Source organism: Sylvia atricapilla, chromosome 26 (genome assembly GCF_009819655.1).
Source record: "Sylvia atricapilla isolate bSylAtr1 chromosome 26, bSylAtr1.pri, whole genome shotgun sequence".
Taxonomy (NCBI): Eukaryota; Metazoa; Chordata; class Aves; order Passeriformes; family Sylviidae; genus Sylvia; species Sylvia atricapilla.
In genome coordinates this window covers 1,278,388-1,302,382 of record NC_089165.1, presented here as the reverse complement: position 1 = coordinate 1,302,382, position 23,995 = coordinate 1,278,388, and the positions used below count along the sequence as shown (strand labels likewise).

The 23,995-nt window shown below is 58.4% G+C and overlaps 1 protein-coding gene across 1 annotated transcript; it reads left to right on the top strand.

The window, feature by feature from the left end:
• The first annotated feature begins 1,004 nt into the window (after window positions 1–1,004).
• On the top strand, window positions 1,005–22,503 carry ATP8B3 (ATPase phospholipid transporting 8B3). Its single transcript, XM_066336033.1, has 28 exons — window positions 1,005–1,179; window positions 4,922–4,996; window positions 5,551–5,642; window positions 6,271–6,384; window positions 7,336–7,434; window positions 7,859–7,920; window positions 8,918–8,990; window positions 9,094–9,164; window positions 9,694–9,776; window positions 10,293–10,451; window positions 10,908–10,996; window positions 11,561–11,754; window positions 12,444–12,661; window positions 13,900–13,928; window positions 14,297–14,453; window positions 15,117–15,305; window positions 16,445–16,557; window positions 16,937–17,101; window positions 17,397–17,508; window positions 17,753–17,828; window positions 18,224–18,362; window positions 18,787–19,054; window positions 19,480–19,703; window positions 20,212–20,295; window positions 20,604–20,843; window positions 21,018–21,156; window positions 21,398–21,528; window positions 22,339–22,503. Exons 1-28 carry the CDS (start codon window positions 1,005–1,007, stop codon window positions 22,501–22,503), a joined length of 3,735 nt encoding a protein of 1,244 aa, XP_066192130.1.
• The last annotated feature ends 1,492 nt before the right edge of the window (window positions 22,504–23,995 follow it).

Here is a 23,995-nt window from a genome sequence, read left to right as displayed (position 1 = left end):
GGCTCGGCACAGCGCCAGCCCCTGGGGCAAAGCCTGGGAGAGGTTTCTCCCTCTTTGGCGGGAGCTGAGGAGTGACCTCAGCGTGGGAATGTCCCAAATCTGTCCCCACTGCAGGTCAGTGTCACCCAGAGTGGGAACGTGGGGACACACATGGGAACATGGAGATGTATAAGGGGACATGGGGACACATCTGGGGACATCGGGACATGTGTAGGGACATGGGGACACAGGGACATGTGTGGGAACAGGGGGCTGTGAGGACGTGTCTGGGGACACAGGCCCATGAGGACACATATAGAGACACGGGGACACGGCGACACGTATGGGGACGTGGGAGTGTAGTGATGTGTGGGGACACAAAGACACATATGTGGACATGGGGACATGTATAGGGACATGGGGACACGTGTGGGGACACGCCTGGGGACACAGGGACATAGCAGGCAGGGCTCAGGGAGCCGGCAGGAGCCGCTCCCGCTGTGCAGTAAATGCTGTACGGACTGTGCGCCTGGCGCTGGGTGACCGCCTCCGGGTCCCTGCGGTTAATTGCAGGCAGTAATTAATGTAATGACGGCCATCGCGAGACCACTGCGGGTGTGCAGGATGAGTGCGGGCTGGACACCAGGCTCTGGCCTCATTAGCTGCCGTCACTAACGAGGTGGCCTCTGTCCCCAGCGGGGCTCCAGTCCCGGGGCTGGCACTGCCCGGAGCCCCCGCGGCTTGTTTGTGCCTCCTCTTCCTCGCTGTCCCCAAGGCACGGCCCAAGGCCTCGAGCTGCTGTCACACCCCGGGGGCTCGGGGGGGACCGGTGCTCGCCAGTGACCCCGGCCCAAACCCGCCCCGTGCCCACGCTGCCCTGGCATCCAGTCTGCGACACCCGGCTGTCCCCTGGGATGGTGGCAGGGACACCGTGACCGTGTCCCGTGTCCCGTGTCCCGGACAGGTCGCACGGGGACGGCTCCTGCAGCAGCCGGAGCTGCTCTTGGCTCGCAGCGAGCCGATAAATGAGGGCACGGGAGGGAGCGGGGCGGCGGGGGGGAGGCGGGCAGGTCCCTGCGGGGGTGTGGCATGGGCTGTCCCCACGGCCCCGCGTGGGGCAGGACGGTGGCAGCAGTGCCCTGGCGGCGGAGGTGGCAGCAGCGCGACACTGCCCGCGGCTGTCGCCGGCCATCGGTGCAGGTACGGGGAGCCCGAGGGGAGCGGGGCACGGTGACAGCCGCTGGGACAGCGGGGACACGGGGGGACACGGCTGGCAGTGGGGTGTCCGGGGAGCTGCTTGTCCCCCAGGAGGAGCGGGGCCAGGGCAGCGTTTGGGGACGGCGGAGCCGCCTCGCACCTGAAACCGCGTCCGAGCAGCTGGAAAATAGGGCGAGCGGATGGCAACTCACGGCTCGGGCACGTCCTGGCAGCTGGGGAAGTCACCCTGGGGAGGCTTTGATGATCTCCCGGCCCGAGCGCGGGGGCGTTTCCGGCGTGCCGGGCCCGGGAGGTGACACCCGCCCACCCGCTGTCACTGTCGCCTGTCGGGATGGGTGACACGGGCCGGCCGGGGGCGATGCCGGAGCGGGGCCGTCCCCGGGGTGGCTCTGGGACCCACTGGGGTCAGGGAAACAACAGCAGCACCCCCGGTAGGGATTACGGGACCGTGTGCCAGCCCCGGGAAGGGGACAAGGCTCGGGCCGGTCCCGTCCCCGGGCACAGAGGTGACCGCGACCCCCGGCTGTGGGCACTGGCCGTGCCAGCCCTGCCGGGCACTCTCACACCAGCTCCCGCACTGGGGAGAGCTCGGCGCTGAGCCGGTGATTTCAGGAACAAAACCTCCACAGAATTCCCGTGGCAGCGCTCGGATCAGCCGGGACATAAATCAGGGACATAAATCTCCGCGTGTTTCACCACCCTGGGCCAAACCCTGGTGGCGCCGTGCCTGGCCCTCCTTCGCCCTGACTTCTGTCCGGCCATGCAAACCTCCAGCAGCCCAGAGCGGCATTTTGGGGTGAGAAAGCTCTGCTTTGGGGCTGAGCATCCCGCAGCGGCGCGGGGGCTCTTTGCAGCCGGAGCCCTCCGTTCCCTGTGGGGCGGCTGGTTCACCCTCGGGGAGGATTTGGGGGACATCCCCTGGGTTCAGAACTCGCTGCTGGGCTCGCCCAGGTGTGGGGCAGTGGTGGCAGGGTGTCCTGTGCCTTTGGCCTTCGCCAGCCCTCCCTGGCCCCCCAGGGAGCTCCGGGCTGGGGCAGAGCAGGGTTTGGCTCTCCAGGCTGTGCCCCTGGGGCTGGGGCTGGCAGGGAGCCCTGGCACCACCTTCCAGCCTGTTCCCACCGCCCCAAAGTGGAGTTTTATCTCTAATTACTGAGGTGATGAGTGAGGTTTGTCCAGAGTTTTCTTGGAACTGAGGTTTCTCGGATATCTCCTGGAAAATATTTTTCCAGTGCTTTGAATCCCCTTTTTTTCCCCTTTCCCCCTGCTCCAGGCCCTGGCAAGAGGCAGCATTCCCGGCTGCCTTTGCAGGGCACTCAGCCCCATGGAGTGTCCTGCCTGTGCCAGCTGCAGGTGCTCAGCCAGCCGTGCTTCTGTTCGGCACCCTTTGGGAACAGGGATGCTTTGGAGCCACTGAGGGGAGCCTGGTTGGGGGTAATGGTGATCCTTTCTGGGCACAATGGGGCTCAGGGATGCCAGACACGGTGAGGACACCATGGATCAGCAGCTTCAGGCCTGATCCTGAGCACCAGGGGACCAGGATAACCACAAATAAACCCAGGAGTTTGTCTTGGTGAGACTCAGGGCAGGGCCCAGCCCTGATGTTGCTGGTCTGGAAGCAGCATGCCCAGGAAAACACCTTGGAATCTCTCACCGTCAGCCTCACCCCAAATATCCGTGTCCTGGAGTGAGGAGTGAGGGCAGAGGATGCTTTGAGCCACTGATCAGAACCCCAAGGGCACAGCCAGGGTTACTGGCCCTGAGCAGCCCCCTGGGACCCCCCACCCATCACCCTGAGCTTGGGAGCTCAGCCAGGGCTCACTTCTAGACCCAAGGTGGGTCTGGCTGCAGCTTGGCCACACTCCTGGGCCTTGCTGTGGACCCTTGGAGTTGTCTTGTCTCAATGGATGGGCTGTGTCTCACCTTGGCCTCTGTCCCCTTTGCAATCCTGACTCTGGACTTCCAAGCCCAAATCTGGATTTTTTCATCAGGAGCTCGGCTGAGGCTCAGGGCTCATCCCAGCTGCCACCCCTGACCCTGCCCTGGTTGCCCGTGGTTGGGACCTTAAAATGGGCTGGGTTGGACCTTAGGGCTCATCCCATTCCACCCCTGCCATGGGCAGGGACACCTTCCTCTGCCCCAGGCTGCTCCAGGCCCCATCCCACCTGGCCTGGGACACTTGCAGGGAGGGGATCAGGGTTTGTGAGCAGGTGACTCGCTTTTCTCCATTCTGGATGCTCTGAGGTTCATCTTGTCTCCTGTTGGATTTTCCCTGTGGAGCAGCTGCCTCCCCTGGGGCTGTACCCCTGGGCCTGTTCATGGTCCCTGAGGAGATCCCCCATGTCCCTATCTCAGGGGAGCCCATTCCTCTGGTGGGAGGAGAGAGGGCAATGTGCTTGCCAGGAGCAGGAGATGGAGGGGTTTGGTGTCCCTCCTTTGTCCCCCTCTTTGTCCCTCTGCAATCAGATCCAGCCCTGTCTGTCTGCAGGGAAAGGTGTCCCCAGCTGGCAGCACCCTGGGACAAGGACACCAGCGGGGTCACAGCACGGAGGAAGGTGGGAGATTTGCATTTCTCTGTGCCAACGCTGTTTTGCCTTAACTGAGTGGTCACAGCCAGTCTGGGCACTTCTGTGGGCTTTCTGTGTGGGAGAGATCTCATCCCTCCAGGTGTCCACCTGCTCTTCCTGCTCCCCCTCACCTGGGACAAATGGGAGTGGGAGCTTTGGGATGGAGCAGGAGTGTCCCACAGCAGCTCCCTGAAACCCTCCCTTCCTCCTCAGCCATGCTGTGAAAACAAAGAAAACAACATTTGGTGCCCAAATTTGCCCAGAGCAGCCGTGGCTGCCGCTGGATCCCTGGAAGTGTCCAAGGCCAGGCTGGACGGGGTTTGGAGCAATGTGGGATGGTGGAAGGTGTCCCTGCCATGGCAGGGGTGGAAAGGGATGAGCTCTAAGGTTCCTCCCAGCCCAAACCATGCTGGTACTGTGTGTGCTGAGCTCAGGGATGTCATTTAAGATCCAAGGACATGGACAGCAGCAAGTGATAAAGAAGGATTTTCTGGATCAAAGCTTTTTCTGAGCAAGCTTCTCTTGCCTTCGGGGGCCGAGGTGCTGTTGTTGTTTGGGTCTCTGGCCGGGGATGAGATGAGCTGGAGTGAGGAGGGATGCCCAGCCAGTGGCATCGGGAGGTGTGTTGGGACAAACCAACACCCACGAGGAGCAGGAGAGAAGTTGATACTTCGGGTTAAAGAATGGAAAAAGTGATCAAAGGAGTGAGATAAGAAATAACGGCAGGGACTGATTTCTGGTGGGATTATTTAATAATAAGGTAATTAATGCTTTATCCCTCACTGCCTCCTTTCATGTGAGGATCACAAAGCGCTTCACAAACGTTAATTAATCTTCCCTACCATCCCTGCAGGAAGGTCACGGAGCCACCAAGCGTGAGGGAAATGTTGTCATTGATGGAGGTGGCTGCTGTCCCAGCACGATGGGAGCTCGGGTGGGATGGACAGGGAGAGCTCCAATTCCTCACCAGTGACTTCAAATGATTTCCCTTAACTTTCCCAGAGGGCAAAAATGTCTTTGAGTTGTCACAGGGCTGGGGGAAGGCTGCTTGGGAGAATGTCCCTCCCCGAGGGTGTCCTGCCCTGGAGCCTTGGCAAGCTGGAGCATCCCAGCTGTCATTGCTCAGGGTTTCAGGTCTCTGTGGTTGTCCTTGTCCCCAGGTCCTGGCAGTGGTGGCAGCATGGCTGAGCAGGACCCAGCCCCAGGCTGCCCACGTGGGAAGCAGCAGCAGCCAGGTCGGTGTGCACAGGTGTGGTCTGGGGGTTTTCCCTGCTTTCAGACACTTCATGAGGAAGTGAAATACGGGACACGGTTGTGAAATGGGGAGGAAGAAGATTGGGGGTGAGGAGGGACTGTCAGCTGGGGCAGGTGTTGGGACACAGGGCTGGGATGTTCCTGCTTGGCAGGGACTGCACTGGGATGGCAAAAACAGAATCGGGAGAGGAATGACCCTGACTGGAACAGTAAAGACTGGGGCTCCTCCTGCCCGTGGCCTGAGCACCAAACCTGAGCTGTGAGCCAGACCCTGAGCCCCAGGGGTGACCCTGAGCCTCGGGAGAGGTGTGGGCAGCACTCCTGCAGCTCTGGAATGTTCTGGTCTCCTGCTCTCTCTGTCCCCTGTCACTGACCCTGAGACCCAGCCCCTCCCCAGCTCTCCGGGTCCCCGTGCCCTTGGAAAGCCACCCCAGCAGTGACCAGCAGTGCTCCTGGTGTCCTGGAGGCTGCAGGCTGGACCTGGCCCGGCTCCCAGGGGGACTGCTGGATGTCCACTTGTCCACTTCTTTTCCAGCTTTCACCTGGGAGGTGAGGGCCAACGACCGCAGCTACCACAGGCAATTCAGGAAGAAATTTGCCTTCTGCCTGAGCAAGAGGAAATACTCGGTGAGCCAGGATGGCCCTGGGCTTCCCTTCCCAGCCCCCCATCCCTGAGCTGGGTGGCTGGGGGGACACGGCAGAGATGCTCCAGGGGGGTCTCCAGCAGGGTGGAGGGTCACACACACTATCCCCAGGGAGAAGAGGTGCTGCTCCCTCCCTGCCTCGTGCCCCCAGAGCTGTTGGAGAAGGAGCAGAACTGTGTGAAGACTTTTTAGGCTGGTGGTCTAATCAAGAGAAAGATTTTTCAAAATTTGTTGAGGGAGCAAAAGCAGATTTTTAAATTTTATTTTCTTTTTTAGCTAAATAACATCGAGGTCAGTGAGCTGGGCTTTAGATCACAATCAGAATCACAGAATATTCTGAGTTGGAAGAGACCCACAAGAATCCAAGAGTCAAACTCCTGTTGAATGGCCCACATGGAAAACAAACAAGCAAATTATTTTGATCTCAATTTTATGTGGCCCTTGGATCTGATAAATCCTTGTTTCACCTTATGGCTTTGATAATTTTTCAAGGCATCTCTTGTGCTGTGAGGAATCCTAAAAAGTCCAGAATGTTTTGGCATTTGCAGAGCAGGTCCCTGATTTCCCAGGGCTGCCCCTGACAGTGGCTGTGACACTCCTGTCCCCCGCAGGGCAATGCCATCAGGACGGCCAAGTACAACCTGCTCACCTTCCTGCCCCTGAACCTCTACGAGCAGTTCCACCGCATGGCCAACGTCTACTTCGTCTTCGTCATCCTCCTCCAGGTGAGGTGGGCACCACGGGAGCACTGAGGGTGTACCAGGGCTCTGCCCACAGAGGCTTCTCTGCAGTTCAGAGCAGGGAATCTGGCCTAAAAGGTTTCTCAGGACGTGGCTTTTCCGTGGTGTTCTGTGTCTTTTGGGAACTCGGAGGGGTTTAACCTGTGTTAAGTGTGGTTAATTTAAATTAAAGCCTCCCAGCATTGGGAGGACGTGGAGCTGCTGGAGCCAGTCCAGAGGAGGCCCCAGAGCTGCTCCAAGGGCTGGAGCCCCTCTGCTCTGGGGACAGCCTGGGAGGGCTGGGGGTGTTCACTGGAGAGGAGAAGGCTCCAGGGAGAGCTCCGAGCCCCTGGCAGGGCCTAAAGGGGCTCCAGGAGAGCTGGAGAGGGACTGGGACAAGGGATGGAGGGACAGGACACAGGGATTGGCTTCCACTGCCAGAGGACAGGGCTGGATGGGACATTGGGAAGGAATTGTTGGCTGTGAGGGTGGGGAGGCCCTGGCACAGGGTGCCCAGAGCAGCTGTGGCTGCCCCTGGATCCCTGGCAGTGCCCAAGGCCAGGCTGGACAGGGCTTGGAGCAGCCTGGGACAGTGGAAGATGTCCCTGGCAATGGCAGGGGTGGGACAGGATGGGCTTTGAGGTCCCTTCAAACCCAATTCTTTCCTTGATTCTATGAAATGGGTTTGGTTCACGTGTAGATGAAGCTCACACTGACCACACCAAAAGAGCTGACCACACACATCCCTCCAAAATCAGAGACCCAGGAGCATTTCACACCTCAAAAAGAGGTGGTAACCCACCAAAAGAGGTGTCTGTAACAGAGAGATTGATTTGATGATGCTGACATGGGTTCCTGCCACCCTCGGGTGCTGGCTTGGGAGTGAGAGACTCACTCAGTCACGCCAATGTCCCAAGGTGGGACAGAAATTGTCACTGGTGTAAAATTCTTCTCCAGACGTTCCCTGAGATCTCCACGCTGCCCTGGTACACTCTGCTCTTCCCCCTGAGCTGCCTTCTCATCATCCGGGGGCTGCGAGACCTCATCGATGACATTGTGAGTGAGGGGGTGGCCCTGGGGACACTGGCAGGGAAGGGCCCTGTGCTGGGAGCTGAACTGAGGAGCTCAGGAGCTGCTGCCATCCATCAGTCCTGAGGTATCACCTACTCCACCACATCCACATTTGGTTTTATTTTCCCTTGGGAAAGACGTGACACCCTGGCTGCTTTCCCTGGGTCCAAACCCCCATTTCTGTCATCTTTAACACCTTGGCCTCGGGCTGCAGTGCCAGGTTGGTCCCCAGAAACACCTGAGGGGAATTCAGCCTCTTTATTCATCAGAACACATCTTCCCATGGCTTAGAACGCAGCTCTGGGGCTGAGGAGGGAGGGGGTGGCACCAAGGGGTTGTTTTGGTTGTTTTTGTGAGACAGGACAAGCCCGTGCCCATGGTTTGGCCTCTGTGTCTCTCCTGTGTGCAGGGCCGGCACCGAAGTGACAGGAACATCAACAGCAGGCCGTGTGAAATCCTGGCTGGGAAGAGGTGAGGGGCTCTGGGCAGCTGTGCCTGGGTTTTCCACACCCGTGTGGAACAACGGAGCAGCTGGAGTGCTGAGAGTCCTTGAGCAGCTGAGAAGGGGTTTGGTGGGAATGTTCTGGGCTCTGCCATCACCTCCCAAAACGTACTACAGGTCATCCTGTAGCACTGATCATGTTCCAGTCATGGGCAGCAGGTTTCAAAAAGCCCCAGTTTGCTGTGATGTGCTGGGGCAGACTTTCCTTGGCCATAGAATTCCTCCAGGTCATCATATCCAGCCCAGGGAACTGTGTCCCTGCTCAGCACTGCTCCAGGGAAAGATGAGCTTTTCCCACCTGTGGTCAGGGTACAGAAAGTCCCTGTCACCTGTAGGTACAGGGACACAGATGTGACACACGGGTCCTGTGCCACCCTCGGTGCTCAGCCCTCTGAAGGTGGCACAAGAAGCTGGAGACCCAAATCCTCCAGGAATGTGGGACAGGCATGGGCTGAAACACCCACAGCCTCCAGTCCCACAGCTCTGCAGGGACAAAACGTTGTCACCTTGATGCCTTGAGAAGGCTGACCTGAAACAGAGACTGGACAGAGCCAGAGAATAAAGTAGGTGTTTAATGAAAGGCCTTTAAGGATTCACCCTGGGCAGGGCAGGACCTGACCAGGGCTACATCCAAGGTGGACCCAAAATGGTCACAAAATGGACAAACAGTCACGAGGTCTCACACTTTTATAAGTTTTGGTCCATCTGCATGTTGGGGGTTAATTGTCCCATTCCAGCTCCAGGCTGTGAGGTCCCATCCCTGTCCCTCCCTCCAGCCCACCCTGTTTGTGCTTTTGGGCTGAAAGTTGTCCTTGGTGTGCAGCAGGACAAGGATTTGTTTTGTGTCCCTGCTCTGTGCAGAGCTGAGTGACACTGACTGTGAGCTCAGAACTCACCCCTGGGCACCACAGAACCTGAAATACATGAAAGATAAAACTTCAGGCATGTCCCTGCATCCCCCCGCAGGTTCCGCTGGCAGAAGTGGCGTGACATCTGCGTTGGGGACATCGTGCGGCTGCACAAGGACAGCGTCGTCCCGGTGAGGAGTGCCCACAGCTGGCTGTCCCCTGGGGGGAATCGGTCACCAGGGGCTCATCCAGGGGCTCATCCAGGTGCTCTCTCTGCCTTTTTTGTTCCTCAAGGCTGACCTGCTTCTGCTGTGCAGCTCCGAGCCCAGCAGCCTGTGCTACGTGGAGACTGCTGACATTGATGGGTGAGGACAGGGACAAGGACAGGGACAGGGACAAGGATCCCTCTGGCCATGGGGGGACAGGGACAGAGGCCGGAGACTCTGGTCTTGGGGACCCACCAGTGCTGGGAGTGTTTGGGGAAACCACAGGATGTTTTGGATGCTCTAAACCCAAACCTGCAGATACCCCAGAAATGTGGATTTGACCCACAGATCTTGAAAATGGGAGTCCAAAGGCTCTGGTGAGGGTTCCACAGAGCACCTGGCAACCTCAGGCCAGTGTCTCCATCTCCCAGCTCCTTCCCAGCCCACCCTGCCCCCTCTCTATGCAGGATGATTTAATGGCAGGGTCCCTGGGCCAGAGCTCTTCCTGCACGAGTGCTCTGCGTGTGACATCCCAGGTCCCTCTCTGGCATTTCACTGCCACCACTTGTGTAATTACCTGATAATTAATGGCTGTCTCTGTCCCGTGGGCCTGACAGGAGGATGAACAGCTCTGTCACCCTACCCTACAGGATTGTTTTATTTTCCTTTCCGTGGCTCCGGCTCACAGGGAAACGAACCTGAAGTTCAGACAGGCCCTTCTGGTCACCCACCAGGAGCTGGGGAGTGAGGAGAGCATGGCTGCCTTCGATGGTGAGTCTGTGGGTGGGGGGGATGTGGCCCATCCCACTGGGGTGGGAAGGATTTAGCCTTGGGAATTCTCAGATTCCCTGTTCCCATCAGTCCAACAAGAGGCTGGCAGCCAAAGGCCTCGTGGGGAGGCTCTTCCCATCACGTCTGCGATGGATCCCCCAGGGCTGCGCACCTTCCCCCTGCCTGGATCTTGATTTTCCCACTGGAACCAAGCTCTTGGTTCCCAAACCTGAGCTCAGCCCCTGCTGCTCCTCCACAGGGTGCAGAACTCCTTTCTCCAAGGCCTTGGGGATGAAGGGGGTTGTGTTTGTCCCTTCTCCAGTCCACAGCCCAGCAAGGTCCCTGCACTGACTGACCTCCCAGCACCTCCACTGGCCTTAACCTGAGCCATCCAAATCCCACCTGGAGACACCCCCCAAATCTCCCGAGAGGAGCCCTGAGCGCTCCCCTTTGGGGATGACCCGTGGGGCTGAGAGGGGAGGGAGGTTCTCTCTGTGCCCTGACCTTCCCGTGCAGGACGAGTGCGGTGCGAGGAGCCCAACAGCCGCATGCACACCTTCACGGGCACCCTGCGCTGGCGGGGCCGCGCCCACGCCCTGGACAGCGAGCGGATCCTGCTGCGGGGCTGCCGCGTCCGCAACACCGCCCTGTGCCACGGCCTGGTGATCTACGCAGGTGAGTGTCCCTGCCCGGCCCAGAGGGGCCCAGAGACCCCCGGCATCTCGGGGGTTTTAAGCTGCCCGAGCGCTTCCAGCAGCGGAGGTGCCGTTCCCAGCTGGCACAAGGTGGAGGAGCTGCCGCGGTGTGTCCTGGTGGTGGTGGGGTCTCTGGTGGGAAGGGACGTGGTACCAAACCTCTCCTAATCCCGGGTTATTTCCCAGCTGCACCTCATCCCGGATCCAGCCCAGCCAGTGCAGCTCGGGCCGGGAGCTGTGGGCAGAGGGAGGGGTGAGAGCTGCTCTGAGCATCACAGAGCGTGTAGCCACGGCTCGATGGACATGACAGAGGGAGGGTCTCCTCTGGGCCATTCAGGGGAGGAGAGGTGTCACTGTGGAGGGAAGCAGCCCCACTGACCTGCAGGTGAACCTTTCTGGGACTGGCATTTTTAGTTGGGAAATGTTTCCTGCCCAGGGTTTGATTCCAAAATCATGAGGAACTGTGGAAAGATCAAGCGGAAGAAAACCAAGCTGGACCACCTGATGGATCGGCTGGTGATCGTGGTGGGTGTGGTGCAAACACCTCTGCCCTGCTCCTGGGGTGGCTCCTCATGAGAGGCCTCTTACTTGGCTGGTGCTGATTTTCTTCATCTTGCAATATTTGGCCCCAAATACCTTGGGTTTAACATGTTCAGAGAATCAGAGAATCCCAGACTGGTTTGGGTTGGAAGGGACCTCGAAGCCCATCCAGTGCCACCCCCTGCCATGACAGGGACACCTTCCATTGTCCCAGCCCATTGCTCCAAGCCCTCTCCAGCCTGGCCCTGGACACTTCCACGGATCCAGGGGCAGCCACAGCTGCTCTGGGCACCCTGTGCCAGGGCCTCCCCACCGTCACAGCCAACAATTCCTCCCCAATATCCCATCCAGCCCTGCGCCCTGGCAGTGGAAGCCATTCCCTGTGTCCTGTCCCTCCATCCCTTGTCCCAGTCCCTCTCCAGCTCTCCTGGAGCCCCTTTAGGCCCTGCAAGGGGCTCGGAGCTCTCCCTGGAGCCTTCTAGAGAAGAGCCTGGTGGGCTCTGTGACTTTCTGATCTTGGGACATTCTCATGCTGGCTTCCCACCCCAGATCTTCCTGGTGCTGTTGGTGACATCCCTGGGCCTCGCCGTCGCCTCTGGGTTCTGGGCCAGGACGTTCCAGGAGAAGCACGGATACCTGGCTGCCCTCTACAAGCACACCAGCCCCGCCCAGCAGGCCTTCCTCAACTTCTGGGGTTTCACCATCCTGCTGAGCGTCATCATTCCCATGTCCATGTACATAACGTAAGGACCACGGAGCTTGGCAGGGCTCAGCACCCAGCCCCTGCCCTCGCCCCTCACCTGGAACTTGGGTCACGGCCCCAAAATGCAGCTGCACTGAGGGCCAAGGTGTGGCCCAGGTCATTGCCAGGTGCTCCCTTAGCCAGGAGAGGGGAAGGGTGGATGGGGTGTGTATCCTACAAACACCAAGGATGTCCTCTGAGATTTTCCCAGAGGAAAAGCAGACCAGGGATCCAAACCCTGGGCTGGTGTTGGGAATCGTGGGCAGGCTGGGGATGGTTCTGAGGAAGGTGCAGCTCCCTGGGAGCAGGATCTGGGATATTCCTGGGATTGCTATGGACAGCAGCAGGTGGGGGAGGAGAAGGGCACAGCTGCTCTGTGCAGGCAACAATCACAATTTATGCTGGAAAAAGCTGTTTCCAAACTTTTGGAAGGAGGCCCTTCACTGGACCTCCAGATCTGTGAGTTTGGTCACCAAGGGCCAGAATTCCAGAGGGGACCCAGTGGGTAATGAGCTTTCTGGAAGCCTGGCCACGAGCAATGAAAACCCTCTGGCCTCCCTCAATCCCAGAGCAGGAGGATCAAGGTGGGGACCTCTCCCTGCCTTTCCTTCCTGTGTCAGGTCCCCAGTGCCCCTGGGTTGTGAGCAACACCATCTCCCTCTCCCTGTTGTCTCCTCCTGGACTCCCTAGGCTTGAATTCATCTACCTGGTGAACAGCTGTTTTATTAACTGGGATCTGGAGATGTATTATGGTGCCAAGGACATTCCAGCTGAGGCCAGGAGCACCAGCCTCAGCGACCAGCTGGGCCAGATCGAGTACATCTTCTCGGACAAGACGGGTACCCTGACACAGAACATCATGAGCTTCAAGAAATGCTGCGTCAATGGGACCATCTATGGTAACCCGGGCTGGGATAAGTTTGTAGGGGCTCAGATGAGCCTGGAGCTGATTTTTTCCACCCCTCCTGAGGTGGGTTGGTGTTGGTGGTGCTGTAGGAACTCTCCTTGTCTTCACCCGCCACGTTTCTGAGGCTTTGCAGGGCCAGCACGCCTGAGGTCTGATGTTCCCAGCACACGGAGTCAGGGCACAGTCCTGGCCTCCAGCATGGGAGAGGTTTCATGGCCCAAACTCCGCTGAGATCAGCAAAGTTTTCCCTGACAAAAAAGGAAACCTGGGGTAGGAGCCTGGGGCAGCTACAGGAAACACAGGGAGGTGGATCCTGGAATCGTGAGCTGATGCTGACCCAGGCTGAGGAGAAATGGGAGAGGGGCCAGGAGAGCCCATGGACTTTTGTTTTAAGGTCTTGTAGAAAAAAAGGAGCAGTTGCTTTTCTTGTTTTCATCATTTTCTAGGGACTCTCCAGCTTGGTTGCCAAATCTGGGCACTTTGAGGCTTTCAGGTGACCTGTGGAGGAGACGAGGAAATTATCATTGTCCTTAAGTTGTTTAATTAGGGTGAACATATGTAATTGCTCTCTTTTTGTGTGCGTGTCCGTTTGAGGGGTTTGGGTTTTTTAACCATTTTCACATTTTAAAATTTATTATTTTTAATGATTCTGCTTGATTTTCCCCATAAAACCTTGAAAATTGCTGAGTCCTTCTTCCTCTCATTGCTGTACTTACTCCAGCTCTTGGCTCACTTTGGGAGCCATCATGATGCTTAATTAGTGAAATTTAATGAGCAGGGCAGACCCAAGCTGTACCACTCTAAGTTTGCTTGAGATAAGTATTATGTGCTTGAGACAAATGGACAGTGATAAAAGCAAAAAGGAGAGCCAAAAAAACCTAGCAAAGCTTTTAGGCAGGAATAAGCCAAATTTTCCCTGCCTGGTGTAGCACATTCCACCTCTGTGGAGCAGCATCTCCCTAATTCCAGCAGAATCCCAGGAAATTCAGCTGAAGGCAGGCCTGAACTTTTACCATTAAAATCATGGTGAAAATTTGAACAAAAAGGCAAAAAGGTGAGGCCTGGATATCCCAGTGGAATCTGACACTGACAGTGTCTGATCTGACACTGAGCAGATGCTGAACTGGTGCCTTTTTGCTATTTTTTTGGCCAGCAGGAGCAGGAGTCACTCCAGAGAAGCTGCTCCAAGCCCCCCGCCAGCCCTCTATTAACGGATTATTTTTATTTTGGCAGGTCCAGGCACAGGCCATGAGAACAAACAGCCACCGGTGCGTAAGTCCCCCCTCCCACGTGCCACAGGGCCGTCACTGGTGACACTGGTGACACCAGGCACAGCCTGCTGCTGAGGAGCTCAGCTGGCTCCCAACAGGGTCCAGGCTCTCAGAGAGGCCTGGCGAGTTTGCCCCTCCCTCAGCTGCCTCTGTTCAGGACAGGGGAACAGGGGTTATAAAATGATGCAGTTCAGATTTTTCAGTTTTTTTCATCCCCAGACATTTTACTCCCTCCCTTGGTGTGGGCAGTGCAGGGCTGGGCTGAGCCTCTGTGCCAGCAGAGTGCCCCTGTGTCACATCCTCAGTGCTCCTGGGGACACAGAGCGCTGTGCTCAGCCCCTGCATCCTGCCTGTGCCTCCTGCAGGGCTCAGGGCTGACCTGGCAGCGCCCCGGGGAGCAGAAGCTGGATGTTTGCGATGTGACGCTGCTGGAAGCGGCCCAGAGGGACAATGACCCGGTGCTGAGAGAGTTCCTGAGGCTGCTGGCCCTCTGCCACACCGTCATGGTGGAGGACAGGGGCGGTGGGTTGAGCTGCCCCTCGGGGCTGCGGGGTTTGGTGAGCCCAGCAAAGCAAAGCGGTGGGGAGCAGCGGGTGTGAGAGCCCAGGGACAGCTCATGTCACTGTGCCATGGGTTTGTGTTTGGGGGCGTTTTAAAGCTCCTGGGTGGGAATTGAAGCACAAGGGGGATAATCCTGCCTGGGGCAATGGAGCAAAAGGGATCATAGAATCCCAGAATGATTGGGGTTGGGAGGGACCTTCAAACTCATCCAGTTCCATCCCTGTCGTGGCAGGGACACTTTTGGGTTAAAGTGTCCGACTATCCCAGGCGGCTCCAAGCCCTGTCCAGCCTGGCCTTGGGCACTGCCAGGGATCCAGGGGCAGCCACAGCCGCTCTGGGCACCCTGTGCCAGGGCCTCCCCACCCTCAGAGCCAACAATTCCTTCCCAATGTCCCATCCAGCCCTGCCCTCTGGCAGTGGAAGCCATTCCCCCTTGTTCTGTCACCCCCAGGCCCTTGCCCTAAGTCCCTCTCCAGATAAGACAAGCAGGACTGAGTTTCTCCAGGCTGGTAGCTCAGGCTGCAGGGTGTCACAGCTACTGCTGGGCAAGAACAGGGCACTGCAGCTGTCCCAGTGTGGTTCTACTGGGAGTATCTGTGTGTAATCCCTGCTCCTCTCCTGCAGACCAGCTGGTTTACCAGGCAGCCTCCCCAGATGAGGAAGCACTGGTGTTGGCAGCCAGGAACTTGGGCTACGTGTTCCTGGGCCGGACACAGGACAGCATCACCATCAGGGAGCTGGGCAGGACCAGGACGTACGAGGTGCTGGCCATGCTGGACTTCAACAGCGACCGCAGGAGGATGTCAGTCCTGGGTGAGTGGGGTGCTGTTGGGAAAGATGGGACAGGAAGGGCTTATGGATATGATTGTCTGGTAAGAAATACTGGAGATAAAGATAAAATGTGTGAGTGAAATAGAAATGAAGGGCAGCTTTGAGATGTAGGCATGGCAGGCAGGAAGACAGTGAGTAAAGGGAGATAGGGTGAAGGACAGAAAACAAAAGGACCCAAGAATGCAGTCCATCTCCACTCTGCCAAGGCATCAAGGAAAAAGCAGGTAAGAAGAGTAGACTTTAGAGTTTAGAATATAGGATGATATGGTAATTTAGTAGTTCTCATAGGCTGTATGCAAAGTCTGTATGTTTTGTATCTTGTGCCAGTTGGTCACTGTAAATTAGAATATTCAACACAAAAGGAGATAGAATGTGTTGGAACAAGGACCTCGCTCTCTTACCTCTTCGCCCCTTCTCTTGCCCATTTTCTCCTTTTGCTTCTTCTACCTCCCTCTCTCTTACTGCCCTGACCCCAGCACTCTTCTTACCTCTCTAACCCCTTTTAGCTTTTTTACCTCCCTTACCTCATCCCCCCTCTCTCTCCCTCTCTCTTTGGGGCTTCCCTTCAGCCAAGGCTGGTGGCTGAAAGCAGCCCTCTTTACCCACGACCCTTGCAATAAAACCACGTGTTTCTAGAATATCTCAGGTCTCCAAAGTTCCTTGTCCCTGCCGTCCACGGATGCCCCTCCAGGGTGGGCTGTCCCAGGGGGCCCCTCCAGGGTCCCTTCTGTGCTCAGCCCTATGAGGGATGGCACTGGAATGGCTGCAGGTGGCCACAGCTGGCACCAGGCTTCTAAGGGTCATCCTGGTCATCCCTGTGGATTTGCTCACCTTGGTCAAGGCGGCCAAGAAGGGTTTGAGCTGCCAAGAGAGAGGAAGCAAGTCCAGGGCTCAGAGGGGTTGTGTGAGGGACTGACAGTCCCTGAGGCCTGATTCTGCCCCGTGGTGGTGCAGATCTGGGGATATTCCTGTGCTTCCCATGGCCACAGATGGAAAAGCACCAGCAAGCCCTGTGGTGCCTTCTGGGGGCCAGCACAGGCCAGTGTGGCCACTGTGCAGGGACAGCGATGGACAGGAGCCATTTCTGAGGGGACCTAAGGTGTCCTCCCCCTCCGTGCCAGTGCGAGACCCCCAGGGCACCATCCGGCTCTACACCAAGGGTGCTGACACCGTCATCCTGGAGCGGCTGCGGAGGAGAGGGCCCAAGGAGAGCCTCACCGAGAGGGCGCTGGATGTGAGTCCCACACGCACCGGAGTGACAGGACTGCTCCCCCTCCTGCTGGCTTTGGGCTGGGTGTCCTGCAGTCAGTGCCCTGCTGCTCCTCCTCCTCTTTCTCCCTCTGCCTTAGGGATTTTGGTTCTGCCTCCTGCTCTAGGAGCCTCACCTGCATGTGGGACAGGGGGTAAGAGGGCATGGAATCCACCTGTGGTGTTCTGCATGGACCAGCTGCATCCAAGGATGCTCGTGGGGATGCTGTAGGATGGGTGTCAGACAGAGACACCCAGGTCCTGGAATGTCTCTGGCTCTGCCCATGGCTGGCCTGGGGTGATGCCCTGGTGCTGTGAGAGTGATCCTGGGGAGGGAGGAGAGTCCTGATGTCTCCTTCCTGCAGCGCTTTGCAGAGGAGACGCTGAGGACGCTGTGCGTGGCCAGCAGGGAGGTGAGTGAGGCCGAGTTCTGCGCCTGGAGCCGGAGGCACCACGAGGCCGCGGTGCTGCTGCAGGACCGTGCCCAGGAGCTGGACAGGCTCTACGAGGAGATGGAGCAGAACCTGCAGGTGGGATGGGGTCAGGAGGAGCTGTCTGTGCCCCAGGGGGCAGGCATGGGGGGGTTTGGTTCTCCAGAACGAGGAGGTGAAGTGTCTAACCCAGCACCCATTCCCTGGGTGGGAGGACAGGTGGGGTTTTCCCCAAGGGGTGACTTTGTGACATGCCAGTGGAAACTGGGGTGTGGAGCTGTAGCTGTCAGGTTGTGTCTATCCCCAGCAAGGGCTGCTGGTTGGATACAGGGGTGATTCCCACCTCGGTGTCCTGCCCTGCCCTGTGCCATGACACCCAGTCACCCCCCTCCAGCTGCTCGGGGCCACGGCCATCGAGGACAAGCTGCAAGAGGGAGTCCCCGAGACCATCCAGCTGCTGAAACTGGGCAACATCAAAGTGTGGGTGCTGACAGGAGACAAACAAGGTCAGTGCAGGTACCCTTAGGCCCTCCAACACACTTCAGCTTCTCCGCTAACCAGGACCAGAGAGGAGAAGTGGCAGTGGGCAGGAACTAGTCCTGCTGCTCCCTTTACTCTCCAATAGCAGCACATCCCACCTGCCAGGGGAAACTGAGGCAGGGGAAGGAGCTGCTGCCCACCAAAGGCTCTTGGAGCCACGGGCTGGGGGCTGCCCTGGGCTGGGGGACCATTGACAGCTGGGTGTTGCAGAGACAGCAATGAACATCGGCTACGCCTGCAAGCTGCTGACAGACGACATGGAGATCCTGGAGGAGAAGGAGGTCAGGTGAGGAATCGTCCCCTCCTGGCTCAGGACATTGCTGTCCCTGCTGAGGACACTCTAGGGCAGAGGAACTGGGGCAAGGTGGGCAGAGCTCAGCTCAGCCAGTGATGCTTCTCCTTCCCTGTACCAGCCTGGATGTCCATGGTCTTCATCTGATGCTCTTCCAGGCCTTCCCACCTGTTTCTTCTCCCACCCCACACTCTTCCTTGTCAGGCTTTGACCAGAAAGGGTTTAAGCCTCCAAACCAGGCTGATTTCTGGTATCAGTGAACCTCTTATTTGTTCCTCCTGTTCCCACAAGGTCCCATCTCACTAGCTTTGAGATGACCAAGGCCCACTGTAGGTCTCACCAGCATTCCCAGTGTCTCCACTCATGTCCAACCCCCATTCCTCCCACAGTGAGATCCTCCAGGCTTACTGGGACAGCAACAACAACCTCAGTGGCAGTGGGGATACCCCGTGCAGCCGTCACCTCTCCCAGCAGCACCCAGAGGCTCCGTGCCACAAGAGAGCCATCATCATCAGCGGGGACTTCCTGGTAAGGTGGCACCTGGATGCTGTTCTCTGCTCCCTGCCTGATGGTTGTTCCTACCCTGGTGGTGTCAGAGTCCTGGGTGGCACCAGCACGTGTAGGACGTGGTGCTGCTCCTACCCAAAAGGTGGGAAAAGCCCATTTGGGGCTGGGGAATGAAGGGTGGAGAGGAGAAAAACTTTGCACTGAGCATTTGGTGCTGGGGGGCTTTGACCAAAGCTGCCCAGTGTTCTGGAGTGACACAGGCTGGGTGGTGACCAGCTTTCATGGTCATACTGGGACATACTGGGCTCATGGTCACAGCACCTGCTTTGAGATGAACTTGGAGACCACCAGAGTCACTCTTTTGGGGCATTTAAGAGCAATGCTGAAGAGCAGAGGGCTCTGAGGGCTACGGGTGAGGTCCCAGCCACCTGTACTCTCCCCCAAGGACAAAATCCTGCACACGGGAGAGGTGCTGAAGGAGAAGAAGGGGTGGCCATGGCGGTGGCTGCGCTGTGATGGGGTCGAGGCCTCGCAGGACCAGGGAGGTCTGGTGGAGAAGGCCTTTGTGGACCTGGCCACCAGCTGCCAGGCTGTGATCTGCTGCAGGGTGACCCCCAAGCAGAAAGCCCTGATGGTGCAGCTGGTGAAGAAGCACAAGAAGGCCATCACCTTGGCCATTGGGGACGGGGCCAACGATGTCAACATGATCAAAAGTGAGGCTCGGGCAGGGGGAGGGCGATGTGTCCCACTGGTGAGGGTGGTGCCCCATTTGTCATCTCCACCACCTCACCCCCCCTTTGGGGTGAGGAACTGGGAGAGGAAGCCCCAAACCTGTTCCCCACATTGCTGTGCTGGGAGGGGAGCGAGAGGCACATGACAGGGACCAGCCTGAGACAAGTGCAGGGTGGCCCACATGCTTTTGGCATCTGGGATGAACCTTCAAACCCCAAGGCGGGCAGCTGGCAGAGCCATCCCTGCCCCTCCCAGCAGCCCTGACACGGGGCTGTGCTCTGGAATATCGGGGTCATGGGACAGAGGGGGCTTTTCCCTTTGTCACTCCTGGATCCACATTCCTGGGGACAGCCCATGGGGATATCAGCTCCCCCCAAAGCTCCCCGTATGCGTTTGCCCCCCGCAGCCGCGGACATCGGGGTGGGCATCAGCGGGCTGGAGGGGCTGCAGGCCGTGCAGTGCAGTGACTACGCCCTGGCCCAGTTCTCCTTCCTGCAGCGCCTGCTGCTCGTCCACGGCCGCTGGAATTACCTGCGCATCTGCAAGTTCCTACGCTACTTCTTCTACAAGACCTTCGCTGGCCTCCTGGGCCAGGTGTGGTTCGCTTTCCACAGCGGATTCACGGCCCAGGTGAGGGATGCTGGGGTCACATCCCTCCTGTGGAGGTCTCTACACCAGAGTTACAACTCCCCCTGCTCAGGGATTGTGTCCACATCACCACCTTGGTCCCCTTTTCTCTCTCACCATGTCCAGTTTTTGTGTTTGCCTGACTGAGACACAGCTGGTCATCTGCTTTTTCCCTGGCTGGATGGGGAAAGCACCCTGGGAAGACTCGGATCTCCCAGTGAGCTGCAGTTCAGTCTTGGACAGATGCAGGATCCCATGTGCATTAGGCTGGTTTCCTCCAAAATGGGAGCTTTGATCCCAAGGGCCATCATCACTTGACTAGCAACATGTGGGACTCCAGCCCCACTTCTGTCTGCAGCATGACCCTACAGACAATGTGGGGCTGATGCAGGGGATGGGGCAGGTCCAAGGGATTTCCAGGTTTGGATCTGAGTGTCCTGGGTCCTGGACATCCCTTCTGAGTCCTTCCAAAGCATCTCCAAGCTCACAGCTTCTTCCTGTTCCCTTCTAGCCTCTGTATGAGGGCTGGTTCATTGCACTCTACAATATTTTCTACACTGCCTACCCCGTGCTGTCCGTGGGCCTTTTGGAGCAGGTATGGCTTCCCTGGGCTCATCCAGCCCTGTGCCACCCTTGGGAATCAGCCCAGCAGTCACTGCACCCGTCTCCACAGCCCTTTGTGCCAGGACATGGCACTGGCAGCTCGGTGGGCATTTGGAGCTCACTCTCAGTGCTGGGGTGCCTGTCCCCTCTCACCCCAGAGCCACTGGGCAGAGGGACCCACTGCAGTTCCCCCAGAGGGTGTGTGGGGTGGCCCCATCCTGCTCCCCCAGTCCTTGCATCCCCTCTGGGATTCTCTCCCTCCCCAATCCCTGCATTCCCTCTGGGATGCTCTCCCGGCAGGATGTGAGTGCCAAGAAGAGCCTGGAGTTCCCCGAGCTCTATGTGGTGGGGCAGCAGGACGAGCTCTTCAATTACCGTGTTTTTGGTGTCACCCTCCTGCATGGGGCGAGCACCTCCCTCATCAGCTTCTACATCGCACTCTGGGCCTTTGAGGACCACGTTGGCACCAAGGCTATGGGTGACTATGAGTCCTTCTCTGTCACAGTGGCCCTGTCAGCGTTGCTGTCAGTCCTCGTGGAGGTGAGCACTGATCTGTTCATCCCCATCCTGCTCCACTGCAGATCTGGCAGTATCCACAGCAGCTTTATGGCTGGGGGATGATCTCCCTGGGATGAAGGAATTTGGACAAAGCAGCTGAATGGAAGAGGGTCACCACAGCCCTCATGAGACTGTGTGCTCTGCCCTTGTCCCCAGATTGTCCTGGACACTCAGTACTGGACAGTGTTGTCTTTCCTGATGGTCACAGCCAGCCTGCTCCTCTTCTGCCTCTTCTCCTTCCTGACCCAAAGTGCTGACGCCTTCAGGATAGCCCCTGCCATCTTCCGCTTCCCAGGTGAGGTGCCCTGAGGATCCCCATGGCCCTTTCCTTCCCTGGCCTCGGCGCTAGGAGCTGTTTCCCACCCTGTAGATCATCTCCCTGTCACCACTTCTTGGACTGCTGTCTTGACTCTTAACTCCAGTTTAGATGCCATCTCTTCTTTAGCACCCTCAGCACCTTCCTGGCTGGGGGCCTGTCCCCCAGCACTTGTTCCCTCTGCACCTTCCCTCCCCAGACATCACCTCTGTCTTGACAGATGCCAGCTGGAATGCCCTGACTGACCCCTATGTCCTGCTCGTGGTCCTGCTGTCCCTGGTGGTCAGCACTCTCCCCTCGCTCACTGTCCGTGCCTTCCGTGCCATCCTGGGCAGAGCCACCACCCAGCAGGTGAGGGCTGGGGGCCTGGCAGGGGCAGGTCCTGCTTCCCACCAGTGCTGGTGTCTGGGATTGGTGATGGATGGCAAGGGGAGGCTCCCCGGGGAAGCCTGGACTGTAGTGCTGGGGCGTGTCACCTCTCCTTGGTGGTCCCACTCATGGTGGTCCTTCATGACACTGGCACCAACTCTGACTCCAGGGGCTTCTCCCAAAATTGTTCCGTGGCCCCACAGGGGGGCCTGGGCCAAGAGACCTGATCTAGCTCTTGGAGAGGGTCTGCTTTTGGCTGCAGGAAGGAATTGTTCTCCAGGACCCCCAGGAGCGTCTGGGGTCTGGTGCAGGTCCTGGTACCACCCCAGCCTTGGTGGAGCTCACCCCCATCTTCAGAAGAGTCCCGGGTGGAGGCAGGGGTTGAGATGGTGCTCCAGAGCCTCGTGAGCTTTGCAGTCCCCTGGGAGAATCCCCACATCCCCCATCCCATCATGGAAAAGGAGATCGTGGTGGAGCTGGGATCCAAACGCTGTGCTGCTGGAAGTGTCCCTGTGCTTACCGTGTGTCCCCCGCGGGCTGAGGCCTTGCCTGGGAGTTCACATCCCGTGTGGGAGCAGGGCTTGACACTGTGCTCCAGAGCTCCATGAGCTTTGCAGATGCCCAGGAGAACCCCCACACTCCTCATCCCCATGGAAAATCGGGTCACTGTAGGGCTGGGAGCCAAACCGTGCCCTGGTGGAGGTGTCCCTATACTCTCTTCATGTCCCCCCTTGGCGTGGGGGCTCCCTTGGGGGATGTCCCCAGCCCCGACCCCCGCCTGTCTCCTTGCAGAAGATGCAGCTGAAGGCCCCGGAGCCCCCGGTGGAGCTGCGCTCGCACGTCCCCCGCGGCTCCCGCCGCCGCTCCGGCTACGCCTTCTCGCACCAGGAGGGCTACGGCGGCCTCATCACCCGCGGGGACAGTCTGCGGGCCAGGGCCACCCCCCGGCTCCCCTGAGCCCCGAGGGGCCAGCGGCTGTGTCCTGCCCGCCCTGGGCCGGGCTGTAGCCGCCAGGCCTCAGCCTCCCCTCAGGGCGGGAGCGCCGGGCCGCTTCCCTCCTCTCCGCGGCCACCTTTCCTCTCAGCCGCTGGTTTGACAGGCCCTGCGGCTGCAGGGGGGCTGGCCCGGCCTGGGGGCTGCTGCTGTGGGTGCTGAGCCCTGCAGTGGCTCCGTGACCCCCGTGGGTGCCATGGCCTTGGCCGCCGCCTGTGGCCCGGCGCCGCGCTGTGACCCCGGCCGGCAGCACGGCGCCTTCCCTGTGCCGAGCCCTGCCTCTTGTGCCGGGCTCATCCCACCCGGGCAGGACACACAACAGCGTGCTGCTGGCCCAGACTCATTAACCCGCTCGGGGTTAATTAAAAGTCCCGATGGAGGGCAGCAGTGGGGCTGGGTGGGGGTGAAGCGCCTCACCCCTGCTCCTTCCCACCCACCGAGGGCTGAGCTGCAGTGGCTGCACGAAGAACATGTTTTGTGTTCTCCACCAAGGGCTGCTATCAGTCCTGTGGCTTTTCTGTCACAGAACAGCTCACGGAATGCTGGAGTGGTTTGGGTGGGACCTTAAAGCTCATCTCATCCCACCCTCTGCCATGGGCAGGGTCACCTCCACCAGCCCAGGTGGCTCAGACTGGAGCTTCAAAATATCCTCTAATTTCTGGAGAGGCAGCCAGGTAGAATTGACTGATTGATTGATGAATTGATTGATCACCTGCAGGCTTTTCTTCTCCAGCCAGACCAGCCTGGCTCCTGTAGCCCTCCTTGTCACTCCCCACCACTCCCAGCTCCTGCCTTTGCTGTCCCTGCACAAGGGGCAGTGTCCTCTGTGTGCCTTGCCCCATCTCCACCTCACTCCCTCAGGTCTGGTGTCCCCACCTTTGGGGACAGCTTATGGCCACAGGCTCTGCCAAGTCCCAAAAAGCATTTCTGGGGGGGATGTGGGTAAGTTCTCCCTGGTGGGCACAGGGGACACATGCCACAGAGCCAGGGCCACCAGCAGTGGCTGCTGGAGAAGTTGTGTGTGAACAACTGACTGGTGACTGGGTCACTCATTTAATGAGTTTTGGTTTTTAATTAAAAGGACTTTTTAGCTTCTCTCTCCTATCCTGGAAATCTCTGCAGTGCCATGAAGGGTGGAAGCAGCACTGAAAGGTCCCGTGGTCCCTCAGTCTGTGCCAGCAGTGCTTGTGCCGTGGAAAAAGGCACAGTAGGAGAAGAAATTTGGGTAAAAAGATGCACAATTAAATAATCCATGGGGGCTTGGCCCTGCCTGCAGCACACGTGATTCGATGGGTTTGTTTTACAAGTGCTTTGGCCTCATCTGCACTGGGTTTGTGAGAATTAAAGTGTTTCCCTTGGGCTCTGGCCAGAAAAACCTGGATGGTGCCAAGAAATAAGTCATTCCTCTGGGAAAGCTCTCACTGCTGCAACTGCCAGGTGGAAAACAGGGGGAGAA

What these genes read in the sequence shown, in the direction of transcription:
- ATP8B3 (XM_066336033.1), top strand. Translation starts at nt 1,005, where the DNA reads ATGAGGGCACGGGAGGGAGCGGGGCGGCGGGGGGGAGGCGGGCAGGTC. An exon ending in GAGACCTCATCGATGACATT is followed by an intron (nt 7,435 to 7,858) that starts GTGAGTGAGGGG and finishes TCCTGTGTGCAG; the next exon opens with GGCCGGCACCGAAGTGACAG. An exon ending in CAGGAGGATGTCAGTCCTGG is followed by an intron (nt 15,306 to 16,444) that starts GTGAGTGGGGTG and finishes CCTCCGTGCCAG; the next exon opens with TGCGAGACCCCCAGGGCACC.